Genomic DNA, 19,751 nt, shown 5'->3' with positions numbered 1-19,751 from the left:
ATCGCGGGTTATGCTAGTCCCTATAATGATGCACATCATAAAATATTCATGGGGTAATCAATTTTAGCAAGATATTTAATTCTGCTCTTTTATTTAGCCTCTCAATATATGTTTGATCTCAGATTATTCTAATTTAATTTCATCAACAGGGAGATCCTAATAAAATGATTATGGTGAAAATGTACAGGACATAATATATAACATGAACACGCATATTGCCTGCAAACGAGGAAATGTCCTTGTATTTCCGTAACCAATGTGATTCCATGTTCCATAACCAATGTGATTACACAAAGCAATTCCATTATTCAAAGAGAAGTGAGAGCAGAAAAGATACAGGTACTCACTTCTCTATCTCGACTCTTAAGTGCATCACAAGAGTCTTTCTTGATCTTGAGGAGTTCTTGCACAGAATCCTGGGCCTTAAGGCTTCTTTGCTTCAACAAGGTCTTCTCTTGCTCGATAGATCTGATAGTTTCTTGAAGCTGACGTTTCTCCTGCTGTCCAACTTTCGACACTTGCTTCAAGTGATCCAGTTCATGACACATTTCCTTGTACAACCTTTGCGTCTCCATGAGGTCTTGTTTTAACGAATCAAGCTCGACTTTCAGTCCATGCACCGCATTGTTCCGGTCCTTGGAGATAAATTCTTCCTTCCCGTGTAGCAAAGTTCCATCGGGGCTTTCCGGAAGCAAGCAGCACATCTGTTGTAGTGTCCGTTCATAAGCTTCAACCTTATCTTTCAAGCATTCAATGACCTTGGAGTAGCTTGATGATACTGCTTGGTTCTTTGAGTCCACTTTCTCATTCTGCAGGATCAAATGTTCAGCCTCACACAATTCACAATTTCTCCCTCGATGAGCACACAATGATTCACCTGCACTTTCTTCTGGATATTCAATCTTGTTTTTATCCTCTTGAAATCTTGCAGGCAGAGATTGCTCAAATTTCCCTGCATTATCTGAAAGCATTCTGATTGGGACATCATCCGACCTTTCTCTGATTGGAGTGTCCACATGGGAACGTTCCCTACTATTGCGATTTGAAACGATTCCAGAAAGACATGTTGCACCGACTGGAATGTCGCCAGTATTCTGAACAAGTTGGCTTTCAGTGGAACAGACTGCCTTTGTTGTGCTGCCCTCAGCGACACCATGGTTTCCATGCACGCCTGCATTGCTGATATCACATAATCCCATTTTACTCTCAGTGTCTGCAATACGTGGTTCGGACACGGCTGGGATTCTCAGTAGTGGGCGTCTATTTTTGTGTGATGGAACTTCTGTATTAACCCGATCAAAAGCTTGTTTAGCATCACGTGATTTTTCTTCAATATTCACTGCATCATTGGAGTCTTTTGTATTTCCCAATTCCTGAGCAATGTTGGCTTGAACGTCCTGTTTTGGAGATTGCTCATTGCATCGCATACATTCAACTTGGCTTTTCAGCATCTCATTTGCTGTTTGAAGCATCTGTAAGGAAAAAAATACAGAATAGTAATGACGACTCACTAAACAACTACAGATGAATATTCTTGCAGGACCATATATATTATGCCAGAATATTTCTGCAGAGTTTCACCGGACTGAACTTGAATAATGTGGCCTACAACATGCCTGCAAAAGTAGAAGTATATTTTCCTTGAATGATTAGGAATATTCATCAGAGGCTCAACATTCATTGAGGACTCATGAGGCTGCTTTAACTGTAATAGATAAGGAACGTTCCTCGAAAGAGGCTAACCTATTATTTTATCAGAAGATTCCCTTTATTCACCCCATAGCACAATGGGACAGAAACGAAATTAAATAAGTTGCACAGAATTAAAAAAAAATAAATAAAAAAATAAAAATCTGTCGATCAAAATATTGCTGTTCTCATAAAGAAAATATTTAATTCCATACATTATTGTCAAAAACCATGCATATCCCTCTATTTTCTCGCAATAAAAACTTTGTGTACAGCACATGACTGATGGGGGTATGACTGTGCCACTGATGCTGACCCCCTGGGGGTTGGAGCAGGAATTGGTAATTTATTTAGGGTACTGGTGATAGCTCACCCACTCTTCACACAAGACACCATGCCATATTGACCGTCCAACAACTTGTGCCGTCAGATGGATCACACAGTTTAACATCCACCCAAGGTACGGCATACATATTGATGCCTCACCCCAACTGTGAAACACCAGGATGACAGTATAGAACTGGGTTGGGATTTGAACCCAGGATAGACAGCTTAGAGTTGAGTGTGAATACCTCTAGGCTATCCTGCCGGTTGATTACTTTATAGTGATCCGAGCTTTAGGGGACGAGTTAATACATAAATCACGTGTTGGAAAAAAGGTATGAGATATCAGTGTACATTAGCATGAATTACAAGGAGATTGGTCGACAATGGTCAAGGATCTCAGCTTCGTAAATCGTATGCTCAATTAGGAACATGAAACAGGCCAACTCAACATTTTCCTAAACACATTTTCCAGATGTTGGTCCGAATAGTTCTCTGAATTTATGAAAATGGCAATAATTGACCGCTGCTTGTAACTTAAAAAGCTTCCCAGCCTTTCCCAATTTCCATTTGCTTCGTTTTGGGGAACTTCTTATAGATCTCAATTCTTTGGAAACATTGCTTGTTAGTTTGCAAAAATTAAACACAAATTTGAAATGAACTAGAAAGAGCAATCGGAGATTGCAGACCCTCACCAGAACTTGTATCGTGTGGTGTTTGTGTAGTTTTGTGTGGTGTATTTTGTGTGGCGTTTGTCTGCTGGTATGTTACTTAATTAATAAGACATAATTAGAACTGCCACTTCATAACTCCTGGCAGTGATGACCTGGTACCAAGATGTCCTGCTTTGATGCAAACCCACTTTGATTGGAAACCTGACCCTGACCCTGACCCATGACATTTTTAATTATTATTCAATTGAATTTAGAAGGGGATTAAAATAAATTGAATTCAAATCAAATGGAAGACCAAATAGGTACAGTCCTGCATTGGAGTAATCAGAAGGAACCCAAACAAGCAAAAAGCAATGATGAAGTCATCAAGAGGAACCTGGATAGGATTAGCATTTCAGCTGCTACTCCTCTACCCTCAAACTCATCCAGGCAAAGACAAGTGAGCCTTATAAAAATAAATAAATAAATAAATAAATATGTATTTTAATAATTCTGGATGCCAGACCATGTGTCTGATCAAGTTGAAATTTTAAAAATATATTCCATATCACTACCAGATCACAATTGTGAAGTTTCATGTGGATTGATTAAGCAATTCCAGAGAAAACATTATTTAATTATTTCTTAAATTTAAACCGATCACATGTAACGTTCTACATATGCATTATGACGTCATAACAAAGGCACCAATGACATCGTGAAAATAAAAATAATCACACATTCCCCATGACAAGTACTTGCTTGTGTGCCAAGTTTGAATTGTTTCCTTGGTGCAGTTTCAGATACAGAGGTCAAAAGTTTTTTTTTTCCGTTTTTCCATCATGGCTGCCACACCACGTGACCAATTGACGTCATAATTATGATCAGTACATCCCACATGAGTAGTCGTACCAATGGTGAAAATTTCGTCTCAATCCTCCAAGCAATTGTGTAGAAAAACACGAAAGTTGTGTGTGGACAAACAAACAGACAAACAAACGGACAAACAAACGGACCCCAACGCCATACCCTCTCCTTTGGTGAGGGTAATCATGACAACTAGTTGTTACCAAGATTAACTGCAAGGCATTTTTTTATTTTATTCATGACAGCAAACTGAAGGATTTTTGGTCAGTCACCACAGAGAAGCTCCTCATATACGTGCCAAATCAATTAAATCTCCCTCGAGTTTGATTAACGTCCTCGTAGTGGGCGAGCCACTCAGTCAAAATAGCACCAGAAAACGTTTGAATGAAATTTCATGTGAAAAGCGGTCATCCGTGTTCAATATGCTTTTTATGGGATGGCGATGGAGATATGACTGGATGACATTCACACTTTTTTTTACCTTAAAGGCCATTTTTATATCATTAAAGGTCACGCTGCGTCAAACAACGAAGATTGATCTCATTTTTGCAATAGCCTCAGAATGGAAGACGAATGATGGCTCAAACTTTGTGATTCGATTGCTTCTTGCACTGTGTTTATTTTAAGACCATTTTCATATTAATAGGCAAAGAGAATCATGGGTAAATTCAAGATGGTGGCCAAAAAAAAACCTCGCTCTAAATTCGTGTTATGTACCATTTGTCTTGCTCTAAATCCTAATGCATACAGTTTGAAGTTCAAGCTCATCATATTTTGTAGCTGGATACAAGGCCATTCAGGACCACATTTGCATAATAGTCCAAGCAAAGGATCATGGGAAATTCAAATTTGCACTCATATAGTATTCACAGAATTTTGTATCAGTGGGTTTTACGATAAGTATTGAATGTTACATACATGCATGTCTCTATGCTATGGAACTATCTTACACACTTTTATTTCTCATCAGAACAGAGCTCAGGCCGATGGATGCAGTAGCTGCGTTTAAGCGTAAAAGGCAATCTGGCTACATACATCGTTTCTTCTGCCAGCAAGGTTCAGCAACATCTGCTGATCTGCAGACAGCGACTACAGACGAGAAACGCCGAACTCTGTGTTGGTTCACAGAGAAGGAGGCAAGATGATATTAACAATCTGGATGTGCTCGATTGATTGAACACAGTGTTGGAAGCTAATTTTCTTGCACAAAAAACAAAATGGCACAAGGCATGTTATGGTACCTTCATGTCAGAGACCCCAGATAACCATGTTTAAATCACATGTCAGTCATGTAAGCCTTCCAGTACCTGGACCTTCATTAGAAACTGGACCTATCCAGAGGCATAGTTCTCAACCTACAATTAGGAGGCGGAGCAAGCAGAGAAAGATTACTTCGGCATCACGGCTTGTGAGGGATGAGTGTGTATACGTCGTCACTGTATGGAGAGTTTATAATGGGATTCTCTCGTGGCCATATGTATGGCATGAGTGGTGTATGGCACAGATACGAGTGCATGTGTAAGGACAGTAGTACGGACATTCCTCAGATATACCTATCAAGGAGAAAGACATTCTATGAAGATATTCAGCAGTACATTGGGCATTAGAGCAATTATGTTAGGCCTTTGGACCCAAAGAAGTCAGATTTCATCATCTCTAAAACCCTTACAAAAGCAGCAATACAACCCATAGACAAGTCCTCCGATGATGAATTCACATTATCCTTTGGGCCTAGCAGTATATTCCAGGTGTGGGGTGCATGTTGCTTTGTGTGTCAGGCAAGACCAACTGGATAACCTGGGTCATTCAACTGCATGGCAAGATGTTGATCAAGTTCAGGTTGAAAGGCTGATTCCAGATAGTTTGTACATGTTCCTACGTTTGCATCGATTCTTCATGCATGTGAGGCAGCAGACTGTGGCTGTCAAAGACTTGGTTATCTTTAGAGATACTTAAGTCCTTGTGATGCATGTGTATTTATTTGCTGGCCAGGCAGTGGAGATATGGATAGTTTCAGGGACAGAAAAGAGCAGAAATTGCTACCCAGCATATCACATCGTCGATAACTTACCAATGAATGTGAAGGACATCATCATTGGCTTGCACGCAGACAGGTTGTGATATAACTTCATCATTCACTGGATATGGGAAGAAAACCTGCTGGAAACTATTTCAGAGAGAGCCTCATCTTCTGAGCATGTGGGACGTGGTGGGACAGATGCTGTAACTGAAAAGTTTGTCTGCCAGTTGTATGGTTCTTCTTAAAGAGTGAGACATTGACAAATTCAGATTCAACCTCTTCACAAAAGGGGATAAAAGACTTGGAAAAACTTCTGACTGAGGATGTCCTCCAGTCCATATTGCGATAGCTAACTACCAGGCGAAAATCTGGCTACAAGCCCACAATGAACAGATGGATGTCAACTATCCTGTTAGTGCTAACACATGGATAGCTGAAGCAGGTACCCTTCAAATTGTATGGAAGACACTTCCTTCTGTACCAGATGCCAGTCTGGAATTGATTACATATGGCTGTAAAGAAAATGTTCTGCATAGTACAGTTGTTTCAAGAAAAATTTAAGTTGCATTCCTACTTGTGGTTGTGATGCAGAGAATTGTAGCAATCCTGCAGGACACTTGACTGAATATGTGACTGAGTCAACATCACCCATTCACATGAGGCAAGAAAATAATAACTTCAACATTTTCCTTGGTTTGGCTGAAATTGTAGCGGGCATGCAAACAAAACTTTTGATGGCATTTCGTGTTTGAAGTTGTCATCCTGGTATTTAATCAACCTAATGACTCATAAATGACCTTTATGACCAAAAAGTGACCTCAAGAGTCTTAGGATGACTAATTATTAGAAATATCCTCAAAGGTCAAACGTTAGAATATCATCGACACGTAGTTACATGATGGTGGCTTATCGCTGTGAGAAAGTACACACATTTGCATGGCAAAGAACACCAAAACAAATTTTTGAGGACACTATATGACCACCATTGTGAATTTCTCATAATCCTTTGCTTGAATTATAATACAAAAAGGATTCCTAATGGCCCAATGTGATGAGTTTTGGAGCTGGGATGTTTCAAAATTGAGGGGTTTCAAATTTACAGCAAAGCAAATCATCATTATGCTACTTCAGAGTGAGTTTGTGATGGCCCCTTGTGGCTACCATATTTCATTTACCCATGATACTCTGCATCTATCAAAATGAAAATGCATTTAATATGTGAACAGTGAAATAAGCGATGAGGTCAGAAAGTTTCAGCCGTAACTTATCTTCCATTCTTGAGCTATTGGAAAAGTTAGATAAATCATGATGTTTTTTTTACCCTACGTGACCTTTAAGGCCCGGTCACACCTTGACGTTTTAGCCAACGTATGCCGATTTTTGATTTTTTTTTCTAAAACGTTGGCACACGTTGAATACGTTATGGGTAAGTTTTGATAACATTGAGAGCACGCTGAAAAACACTGCCATACGTCGTTGTACGTTGGCTTTAAACGTTGTACTTTTCGGTTGTCCTCAAATTTTTCATGCTTGAAATTTCATGACGCATGCCGGTGTATGACTCACACGTTCCGCTACGCTGGCCACAGGTTGTATGCACGGTCTGCGATCGTTGACAGACGTCAACACATGCTACTTGTAAGTTAATCATAAGTTGAGACACGCCGAGGTAATGTTTAGCGTACCCGAAACTTATTTCTAACCTATGATTAACGTGTTGTTGGCACGTTACGCGATCGTTGCCACACATCGACAGACGTTACTTTTAAGTTACTCATAGGCTGAAAGACGTCGGTATAATGGATCGTCCTTGTGTCAGCGTCCACGGCCATGGCCAGGACACTTATTTGCAGCATTCTTCAAACTTTTCTTCGGCATGACGAGGATGTCACACTTCGATGTCTAGCTTGGCTATGATTCCAATTGTCCATCGGCAGCGTCTATTTAAAATAGTCGAGTTTGAGCGTTTTAACACGTTCAGAAGAAACGCTTCAAATTTCCAAACCCCAGCGTCAAAAAACAAAGGCGAGTGACAGTAATTTAAATCGTTCATTGTAAACAATGAAAATGGCTGGGTGGTTCCGTTTAAAAGTCGTTGAGTGTAAAAAAAATCCAATTGTTGAGCGCAAGCGTCTACTTTCAATGGTGGGGTTTGAGCGATTTAGCACGTTCAACAGAAACGATTAAAATTTCCAAACCCCAGCGTCAAAAAACAAAGGCGAGTGACAGCAATTTAAATCGTTCATTGTAAACAATGAAACTAGCTGAGTGGTTCCGTTTAAAAGTCGTTGAGTGTAAAAAAAAATCCAATTGTTGAGCGCAAGCGTCTACTTTCAATAGTGGAGATGCAGCCATTTAAATCGTTGAGTTTATCATTTAAATCGTTAAATCGTTAAACGCAAGGACGATCCATCATAACCCACACCCTCCCCCTCACACTCACCTACTACTGCCAACATGAACAAACTACTACTAATACTAATACTAATACTAATACTAATACTGATACTGATACTGTTACTGCTGACATGGACATCGACTCAAAAAGGACTCGAAAACACTGTTGGGTTCCCCTTTTATGAACACCATTTTTATATACCAATTCCCAAAACCGGTGGGAACACGTCTTTATATGGCAGTTGTAAGCTAGAAACATTCCTTTTTTTTTGTCGACCGGATGACGTCATTGGAATACGTCTACATACGTCGATGTGTGTTGGGACTACGTAAAGAATTGGTTCAAAGCACGTCAAACATAAGTTAGAAATAAGTTTCGCGTAAAAAAGACATTACCGCGACGTGTTTCGACTTATGAGTAGCTTATAAGTAGCCTTTGTGGACGTGTGTAAGCGTCCGCATATCGTGTGTAAAACTTATCCCCATCGCATGCGGAACGTGTGTCATACGGCAAGTACGTCGTAAAATTTTGAACATGTTTAAAATTTCTTGACGTACTCTACTTACTACGACATATGATAGCATACTTTAGTGTTCTACTCACGTATACCAAACTTACTCATACCGTATTTGACGTGCCCCTAACGTTTTAGACACATTTTTCTTAGGTCGGCATATGCTGGCAAGATCGCCAAGGTGTGACCGCGATGTTGACACTTCCATTTCTACGGCAGTTATGATTCGAATCGTTGTGCGTCAGCCTTTTAATAGGCTACGTCACAACATCGTCGGCGATGCGTGCAACGCGCTATGCCGAAGTTAGACTATCGTTGGGCATAGGTTGTGTAGGCCAACAACAGGTTCAGCATTCGTTGGTATAAGTTATCTATAACACAACGAAACGTTCTGTGTCCATTACTAATATGTTATGCATACGACCAACTCGTTATGAATACGTCCGAATCTTAAAAAAAACATCAAAAGTTCAACGTCAGCCAGCGTTTTACATACATTTTAATACGTTGCCATCGCTGGCTAAAACGTCAAGGTGTGACTGGGCCTTTACTGACCTAAAAATGGCCTTTAAGGTCAAAAGTGAGTGTCACCTGGGCATATCGTAATTGCCACCCCATGTAGAGTTGATAAAGCATTGATGACTACCTTTGAGCACAAGCTGCCATCAAAAGTTTTTTTGCATCCCCAGGCTGGCCCACTATAGAACTCCCATTGACACTTTCAAGTGCAAGTTGTCTTAGTAGCTTCTCAATTTTTATGCCTCTGGTGACAGTCACCAGTGACATTATGTTTTCAGGTTGTCCGTCCGTCTGTAATAGAGTACGTAAGTACATGAGAATTTTCTGTTTTCTCTGCAACCGCTTATCCGATTGACACAAAATTTTGAACATTGATGCGAATCATCATGCAGAATTTTTGTTTAAGATAATGACGTCATAGATCACGTAGAGTGGCAACCACATTTTGAAAAACGGAAAAACAGGATCTCTGTATCTCCTAAACTGCAAGATGGAAAAAATTGAAACTTGGCACCCGGCAATTAATCTGCATGGGGAATAAGAGCGATTTGACGATGACATAATCGGTGAAGTGGTATCACGGTCAGAATTTGACAAATCGAATGCTGCATTCGATCAGCATGAAAATGTTAGGTTCATCTCGGTAAACATTTCAACACAGAAAAAATGACATTATCTGTCACATAGTTTGGCAGCCATATTGTGAAAAAAACAGGAAAAAAAATCTTCTCCAGAACCGCTTTACACATTAAAGTGAAACTGCACACAAATGATCGACTATCCATGCTGAATAAAGTTTGATAACTATGACATCATAGGTCACATGGTCTGGCAGCCATTTGTTATTTACCCTCAAACTGCAAAAATCTTCTTCTCCAGAACAGCTGGACAGATTGAGGGGAAACATCACAGACATGTTCCCCATCCATCCATCCATCCATCGTGACCATGCTCTGTACAGAGCGTTGGTGCTGCCTAAGCAGTCTCCTTGGTTATTGGACACAATCCTGGACGGGTCGCCACTCTGATACAGTATACCAGCATGCCGGCGCTCATTTTGCCGACCACAGAGGGATGACAGGCAGAGTCAACCCCACCTGGTATTAATTCAACAGCTGAGTGGGATTTGAACTCAGGATCCTGGGATCCCAAGCCCACCACCCTAACCATTAAGCCAACACCAGGCATATGATCCCAATGACTTGGGGATATGAGGATAATAAAGAATAATTAATGTCACGTGGTTCAGTAGCCACATTGGATTGAAGAAACATATTAAATAATGTTTTCTCTGGAACCGCTTGTCCGATCGGAGCAAAATTTACCAAGCATCATCAAACCATATACGTGCACACAGTTTGGAAATGATGCCATTGGTCACATGGTTTGGCAGCCATGTTGGTTTGAAAACCAAAAATTTTAAAACTGTTTTCTCCAAAACCACTTATCAGATCAATATGAAACATTTTGCTTTACATGGAGTGAGGGCAGTGAATCACAACTGCAAAGTTTCACATCAATTGCTATAGTGGTTTCTGCAATTAATTTTTAAAAATATTTTCCTTGACACCAATGTGGCTGCCACACCATGTGACTGATGATGTCTTTTTTAAGTCAAATGTTTGCAGCAATGGCAGTGGATCACAACTGCAAAGTCTGGTATTGATAGATTAAATTGTTTCAGAGAAATAGTTGTTTAATTATTCCTTTAAAACCAACGTGACTGCCACATCATGTGACTGATGAAAATATTTGTAGCAACAGTAAAGGATCATCACTGCAAAGTCTCACATCGAAAAGCTAAGCGGTTTCAGCAAAATAATTTTTCTTAATGCGATCGACTCGGCATGGAATATTGGTTGAATTTTTTTTTTACTTCATCGGTCACATGTTCTCCCAGCCATGTTGGACAAAAAGCCTGATCCTATCAATGCGAAACTCCAAAGACGTGATCGGCCACCCATTCTGAATTTGATTTGACAAAGGGGATGTCATGGTTCAGGTGTCTGATCAAAGCAGGACGGCATTGTTTTGATTTTTTTCCACCAGTGAAATTTCACGAAATTTTCACCCGAGATGCGACTACTCATGTGGAATGTTTTTGCGATAGCTTTATGATGTCATGGGTCACATGGTGTGGCAGCCATGTTGGAAAAAAGGAAAAACTTTGGACCTCTATCTCTGAAACCACTCCATGTTAAAAATAGAAACTTGGCACATGTGAAGTATTCCCCATGGGAAACAAGGGTAATTTTTGCAATGACGTCATATGTGGGTGGCTTTCTTATGACATCATAATTTCATATGTCAAATGCTTTATCTGGTCAGTATGAATATTGAGGGTCATCTGAGGCTAAATTGTAATTGGGAAAAAAATTGATGAAATCATCCGTCACGTGGTTTGGCAACCATGTTGCTTTTAACATAAAACCTTCAAAAATCTTCTCTGTAATGGCTGAACAGATCAGGACGAAAAACTTTACAGGTATGATCGCCTATCCATGAGGAAACAAAAGTTCTCCACCTATGACCTCATAGGTCACAGTTTGTCAGCAATGATTTCTTGAAGAATAAGCATTTTAAAATCTTCTGCAGAACGGCTTGACAGATCAAGGAGAAACTTCAATTACACATTCCCCAAGCCTTGGGGATACCAAGGCGTTCACAAATAATTAATCGGTCAAATGGTCTGGCAGCCATATTGGTTTGAACAAAATTCTTTAAAAATCCTTCTCTTGAACCACTTCAATCAATCGAAAAGACAGGGTTAAGATCTGATGGACATGTGGAATATTATATATATATATATATATATATATATATATATATATATATATATATATATATATATATATATATATATATATATATATATATTTTTTTAATTTCAACTTGATCGGACACATGGTCTGGGGGTCAGAACTATTTAATATTTTAAATCTGGGTTCAGGGATTTAAATCAAACTTGGTACAATTATGTATAATGATGCAATAATGTGGGTGGAGCAGGGCTGGCACTACCATAAGGCCAACTAGGCAGCCGCCGAGTGCACAGACCTCAGAGGGCCACATTACTGACCTTTAAGGGTCACAGTTTAATGCAAATTATTGTTTTAATTTGCAAAGGAAAAGGCATGCAAAGTGAGAATTTGGTGTGTCTGAAATTGACACTTTTATGAGACGTTTTTAACTCTGTCTGTTTTTTGTTTGTTTCTCTGTCTGACTGTAAGCAAAATATTGTGGTAAAATAAATTTAGCAGTTTCAAGTTTTGTGCTTTTCATTTTTTTCTACAAAACATCTGTTTTTAAAAATCGAAGTTGGAAATTTTTGGGGGGGATGCAAGTAGCTGGCCTTGACTTGGGCGCAAAATAGTCTGGCACCAGCCCTGGGGTGGAGGCATATCTGGTGACATCGTAGGTTGTTGTTCCAGTTTTTAATGTCCTGACAGGGGTCATGTAGAGGTATCACATTTACAAATGAGGTGTCTATACTCTGACTTCGATTGTCAGCCCAGCTACCAACTGTCTGATTAGTACTTTGCTGGGAGAGCATCTCAAAATGAGCCATCCCTCAGATGGACGTTAAGTTGGGGAAATATCTCGTAGCATTAGCTTGTGGTTGTTAAACATCCCATATTGTCTTTCGATAAGTCAAGGAGTTATTGCCAGCCACTGTTAAATTCCTATCATAACCTACAGAGACGACTGCATCAGCGTGAGAGTCACCGCTCTGGAGAACTTGTACAGTAATTAACTTCTGGTCCATTATGTATTCTGGATCAATACGATAGGCAAGTTTTGGATTATTTTTTAGTTTGAGTGTAAATAAGCCAAGTACCAAGGTGTTTTTCAAATTTATCATTCGTGTTTGAGAAGCATAATAGCTTTTTCAAAGACATAAGACTTTTGGCCAGCTTTTTAAATTTGAATAACTGTGCACAAAGTTTTCAGAATCTGGAGAGTGTTAATCTCCAAGCATATTCTTTGGAAATATAACATGGCAAAGGATCTTTAAAGGTCAATGGAAATTGAGCAGCTGAGGCCCACTGATAAGATTTTGGGGTGTAGGATCGATTTGGATTTGGAAAAATAATGTATCTTTTTGAGAATACTTTTAGTCAGTGTACATCACAACTTTATGATTTATTCACATCTGAATTTCATTATTGAGCTTGCTTTTGACATATGACACCTTTTATAAGAATATGTTTTATTGGTTTGATTGTATTTTTGGGAAGTAGTTAATGTTAAAAAGATTTTAATACAAGTAAAATGATCATCTGTTCCTTAGTTGAAATAAAGAAGGTCAATGTGGGGTTTTTTTTTAATATTTGGGAGAATTTAATAATAGGTAAACTGGATTTTCTTTATCTAATCCCAAGAAATTTACAGATAAATCATTCTGATTTTCAAACTTAGAAATATCATAATTGAACTGGATATTCTATTCCTTCCATATGCAATTTGTTTTCATCCTTTTTATAATTACCTGTTTATATTACTGAGAAAGGGGAGAATATAAATGGGCTAAAACAGACCAGAGGAAACATTGTTGTCCTTATTTTGTGTGGTGACTTCTGCCTATTTATAATTTATGGTTTTTAGGAAGGTCAATTTAAGACGATGCTGATAATGGGTTTGATTTTAAGATGCGTAAATCTACATGTTTTGTGTGTTTTATTACAAATCCTGAGACTTCTGTTTGGTCCTCTAATCTCTCTCCTAATTTAATCATTTTTTGTAAATGTAACTGTATAAAAAGTATGAAAATGTTGCTAAGTTGTATGGCTGAATACACATATAGACATTCTTAGAATCTTCCTCATTTTACAATTGTCTCAAATCTAAAGGTCTTAATATGTTTAGATTACATTATATTTATTTTTTTCTATGCAAGTTAGCTTTTACTAGAGCATGTGGAAGTTGCATTGTTGTTTTTTTAGGGATAAAAAAAAAATACATAAACATTCCCATTGTCGACACTATCTTTATGCTTTATTTCTACTTCAGGGTTTTTGTGTATTCCTTTTTGGTGTTTGTCACTCTTAAAGCTTAATTTCCTAATATATTCATTGCAGATGTTGCAGTATGTCATTTTGAAGGGAGGATGGTTTTCTCCAATGTTGATTTTGTGTTTCTGAGAAGAAATGTGTGTTGTTGTAGTTGTCATCCTTATTACAGACATCATAATGAGTTAAGTTCACCATATTTATAGAGGAGAATACTGTTTAAAATGATTTTTAGAGTAGTTTTCTCAATACTTATACACTCTCTGCCAGTAGAAAAACCGAACACGCGATTGCAGTTGTTGCAATTTATGTGACAACATTGGCCACAGATAAGGTGCAAACCTCAGACAGAGATAAATGCTGAATAATTACATGTCCATTTCATTGTGACCTATTTACATAAGGCTAATTTTGGTGAAAGTTTTCACATAGGGATCCAATGTGGAAGTAACAATCTCAGCATACGGTACATCTACATTTGGCAGCAATCACTGTATCGAGGTCCAGCCATTGTGTTTGCAGTACTCTGGGCAGCTTGTAACCAATTACGTCGATAGGTTGTGCGAATGTATTGGTTCAGAGTGAGAGTTATCCTGGGACATCCACTTCTTGGCATATTTCAATTTTAGGCAATGATAAGGTCTTCTGAGGTCATACATGGTTCCCTTCCTCAAGTTAAAGAGCCATGCAACATGACTAATGAAACACCCTGCTTGAACATGTCCAATGTTTTGATTACTCTCATTTTCTAACAGACGTGGAATTGGAATGGATGGTTAAAGAATGTAATCAGCGTGTTTTTTTGGATGCTCCACATGTTGGTGTCTCAGAAAGACCATTTTGAATTTGCTCAGAATGCCTCATGTTGCCTCTAAAAACCTAAGGGTGCAAAAGTTGCAGTTGCTGAATGATTATTGCAGGAGGTAATTATGATACGTGGAAACTTGCAATCCGGTGTTCTGCACATCCCTCATGTCGAAAAGGAACTTGGAAAGAATGCTGGAACAGTCCTTCAACAATTTCATAGGTTTGGTTTTTTTCTGGTGGAAAGTACACAAAGAAAGATTTTTTTTCATTATTGGAGTGATTTTCAATTGGCAGGATGGCCTGGAGGTATGTGCACTCGCCTTTAAGCTGTCTAGTGTGCATTCGCCATGTTCAAATCTCTGCCCAGTGATATAAACTGTCATCTCAGTGTTTCACAGGCAGGGTGATTCATCAATGTGTGTGCCGTCCCTCAGATGGACGTTAAACTGGATGTCCTGTCTGCCGATATTAGTTGGTGGATGTTAAAGATACCACAGTGCCCTTCACAAATAGTACATGAGCAATCTCTGGCACCATGGTTGAATTCTAAATTCATGCCTTAATCTTGGCAAACTGGTTAGTGAAAGACTTGAGCCAAGCTTCCACTGGGCAACCCCACACGAATGTGAGAATAATTGTGGCAGTTGAAGAAGATATTTTATTTCTGCTCCCTCTGGGATGGATTGTAATAATTCATTAATCAATTTCTTTAAAGAGCAGGTTGCAGGTCACCAAACATGTTATGAAAATTTATCAATATGATTATATGTGCATTAAATAGTTTGATACAAACTATTGTGGTTGCCCAACTATTGGGAAAATTAATGAAATTTAACTCCGAAGTTGTTATTTCTCGAGGCTGTTGAAAAAAACAGCCGCATGCCATATATGGATGTTGACATCACGTTCTCCAAAACAAAGCGGATGCTCACTTGTTCATTGAGGAAGTGTCCAGTTCAGCGGGCCGTTCTTTTGCTTTTTTTGAGCTTGCAACTGTCTATATTATCCTTTTTTATTTTGAATTATTGGAGAACAAAGTTATTTGGATATTTGTATATCATGCCTCATACGTGTCATGTTTTGCGAAAATGGCTGGAAAACGGGTAATCGCTCCCATCGATTCCTGAAGGAATCAAACATTCGCCGGCAGTGGATAAGATTTGTACAAACAAAACGGGCGAATTTTCCCCCAAAGAAAATGGGTAAAGATGACCCTTTGGATAGACTTGTCATTTGTGGTGACCATTTCACAGCCGAGGATTACGAAGGCATAAACACATCTGATCACCACTCTGTGAATGAGTTGTTGGTTGGCAAGTCCTCCAGATACTGCTCTGTCACAGAATCAATTGTTGAGTTTAAGTGAGAAAAACCTTGAAATGTATTCTTAAAGAGTACATGGAAAAACACATAAATAAACTTTCTGAAAAACACAAGCATGAAAAAATTTCTCAACAAATCAACTTATTGTTGATTAAATTACTTCTTTAACAGTATCAGCAAATTGGGCTATTTCATTTCAATTGTAAAAAATTCATCAATTTTCCACTTTTTTTTTCTAAATTTGGTAGAATATTTCCCAATGAGGCTAAATATGTTTTGGTATTTATTTGCCACAACAGTCTCTTGAAAGTTGGGGTTTGTTCAAACTGTTCACTTTCGCTGGGGTCAAGCTCAGCTGTCATAAAGACTTTAATGCCAAGGCTACGGTGTATAATATATTTGGTCCATTATTTATTCATCCTATTTCTGACTCTTGAGTGACTCGAGGGTTAAAAATTATTATATGAAGTCACAGACGAATCACACTTTACATTATTTTATGCATCGAACAAGAAAATGAAAATCTACAAACCAATCTGTCTGGTGGAGGCCCGTGTGAATTTCCGGGCAGTCAGTCCTGCCACTTGTACACGAAATAGGCCGTTTTCTGGCACTTGTAAGTTGCTCAAATTTATATGGCTCAGGGATAGAAACTCCATAGTATAAATTCCCATCATCCTCCGACTCGTCCTCGGCAATATCGGAATGAAAATACTCAATTTCATCGCCGCTGAAATCACTCTCTGATTCGCATCTCGCCATTGTTCACACGCTGTTTCCGAATGTTCACGAAGTTTTCGGAGAACGTGACGTCATAGCATCTTCGGTAAATTCCGGTCTGTTTTTCGATCACTGACAAAAGTTTTGACTTAAAAGTTAATTTTAGCATATTTTGAGTTTAAAATGTAAGAAAATAATTGCCCAACGATTATTAATGTGATTAGAACCTTCGAATCATGCGAAGTCATCAGCGACCCAAAACCTGCTGTTTAATGTATATCTCATAACTCTTTCATATTTTGTCTCTTCTCTGCTCTCTTTTACTCTTCTCTTTGCTGTGATATTGGTGTTCCATCACCCTTTAATTGTTTTTTTACAAGGTCAAACTATTTCACCTTGTTTTTTGCCCCAATTTATAGAGATTATAAAGAAATGATTTTTTGGTGAATGGGTATTTTGGCATAAAAGTTCTTGACTAATTCAGAGTGTGTATTTGGGGATAGTATTGATACTTTTAAAATCAATCTCTTCAAAAAAAATATTTAAAAAAAGTATCTCAGAAACCAACTCTTAATTATTACTGAAAATATCATAAAAACCAGTGATTCTTGAGAAGTGCATCTCAGAAACTGGTAAAGGGGGTGGGGGCAGGGGGGGTAGGGGCAAATTATTCAACTAATTTTGGTAGAGTGGCTGGAACCAACATTATTGGACAACTAACAGCAAAGCATTTTTGCCTTTTACTGAAATGGGTGAGCATTGAAAGAGTTTAAATGTTTTGTTTTTTTTAAATAATCAAGTTCAGTCCAATCTCTGCATTTGTTTTATGTGGTGAGATGTACTTAATGCTTGGTTGGTCTCCCATTTGATCATGTCAAACAGCATAGCTTCTTAATTCAGTCAAAACTCAGGCGAAAAATTGGAAAAGATCATAACAGTACGATTCTCCTGCTTCTTTTTCTCAAACAATTATTTTGCCAACAGCAAACCTGTAGAAGGGCACAACATGTGGAAACAGAACTTTCATTCCCGATAGCACACCCCTCCCTTGATGCAAAAAAGTGCAATTTATTGCTCTCACCCTGTTTTACTTGTAGCATATCATTTTATTACATTTTAAAAGGAGTCAAAAGTGTAGCGAATGATTCAACAGCATCAAGAAGCCTTGCTTCGCCAGCTTATCCACTCACAGTTTACCTTAATGGTTTCTTCGTGTTCACAAACCCCACACTCAGAGGAAATGCATGAGCCCTGTGAAAAAATTAATGCGCAAACCAACGTGATTAAGCATCGAGTGATGATTAAGATCACCACCAATGATATTTGTTATTGTTTATAAGTGCAAGCCTATCATTGCACAGCTTTCATATCAAGAGTAAAACAGACAAAACAGCAAATTTACAAAGCAGTGGAAGAGATGAGTGACAAGCTCAAATGACAAGCCCAGCACCAATGCCAAGACAAGAAACTAAAGGTGCAATTAAAATGAGGCAACATAAGCATCAAAATAAACGGGTATATATATATATATATAAGGGTGAAGATGGAAAAACGATCAAAGGATAATGGCAAAAATAAAATTCATACATCCAGTAATAATGACATGGCAAGCAAATTGAAATCACCTCCATGAAGGTATATCAACAAACAAACAAACGCAAAAGGAAGGATACTGAACCCTCAAATATCATGGTGTCCAATGTCATGGGTTTTTACCAATCGAAGGCATCCCATTGTGTTCCAATTTCTTTATCACAGAATTTCATTTCGGCCAATCGCAGTTATTGAGCTAAGATGAGTCATTGTTTGCATCTGTGTACATGATTACCTCTCATGAGCCTTTTCTTGTTTCTCATACACTGTTAATTGTCACAATCAGACCAGGATATGGGAACCAGCAATCAGACCAAAGGGCGGAGGAACTCCTTGTGAGCCAACGGCCATCCATATCTAGTGCCCAACTGTGTCTGCGAACGTCCTCCTGCAGTTGGGTTACTTCTTATTAGGAGGTTGGTGGCAGAATTTGCAGTCTGGCCAATGTAAAACCCTTCATTCCGCAAAACAATCCAGAAGCATAAAAAAACATCTGAAAACCCACTCGATTGGGAGTACCTCCTGTGCAGCTACCCTTCGCAGGGAAGCTCACCGGATGACATGATTGGGGCAAAGCCTTCGGGATCCCCAATCTTTGATGACAGGAGGAAAACCACGGGGTAACATTCCCGGGTCAGATTGCGGGAGAGTGTGGCGGGGTGATGCTGAGGTGTCATCTACCAGACAGCGGTCTCCTTGGGTTAAATCCTCCAATATCCAATAAACCCGCTGCCATCATAATCAATTGCAACCGTGGCCATGGCCGTAAAATCCCATTAAATATAAACTTCCATCTAAAATCCCGCCCTCCCCCCCCCCCCCCCCGTCGGAGGGCCTTGCCATCGAACCTATAACCTTCCCGGGGCCCGTCCCGACATTTTTTGCTGCAGAGGTTTCCTCCTATCTTTCACCATTCAGGAGATTCGTGCATGCAGACAAACAAACAAACAAAAACTTAAAATTATATATATATATATATATATATATATATATATATATATATATATATATATATATATATATATATATATATATATATATATATATATATATATATATACATACATATATACATACATATATATACACATATACATATATATATATACATATACATATATATATATATATATATATATATATATATATATATATATATATATATATATATATATATATATATATATATATATACATATACACATATACATATACATATACATATACATATATATAAACATACATATACATATACATATACATATACATACATATACATATACATATACATACATATACATATATACATATATAT

General features: G+C 38.3%; 1 protein-coding gene across 2 annotated transcripts in view; it reads right to left on the bottom strand.

Annotated features, from left to right (window-relative positions):
- Nucleotides 1-19,751, bottom strand: part of LOC147017015 (uncharacterized) — a 99,288-nt gene that overhangs the window by 14,967 nt on the left and 64,570 nt on the right. For both annotated transcript variants that reach the window (XM_085846354.1, XM_085846355.1), the window contains 2 exons: nucleotides 18,041-18,094; nucleotides 348-1,472 (listed from right to left, as the gene is read on the bottom strand). In XM_085846354.1, coding sequence (XP_085702480.1) covers nucleotides 348-1,472; nucleotides 18,041-18,094 — 1,179 coding nt within the window. The remainder of the gene's footprint in view (nucleotides 1-347; nucleotides 1,473-18,040; nucleotides 18,095-19,751) is intronic.

This window comes from Eptatretus burgeri, chromosome 11, assembly GCF_056783735.1.
Source record: "Eptatretus burgeri isolate ZD-2024b chromosome 11, Ebu_testis_v1, whole genome shotgun sequence".
Classification (NCBI taxonomy): Eukaryota; Metazoa; Chordata; class Myxini; order Myxiniformes; family Myxinidae; genus Eptatretus; species Eptatretus burgeri.
The sequence above is the reverse complement of the archived record's forward strand: the minus strand, read 5'-3'. Positions and strand labels throughout refer to the sequence as shown.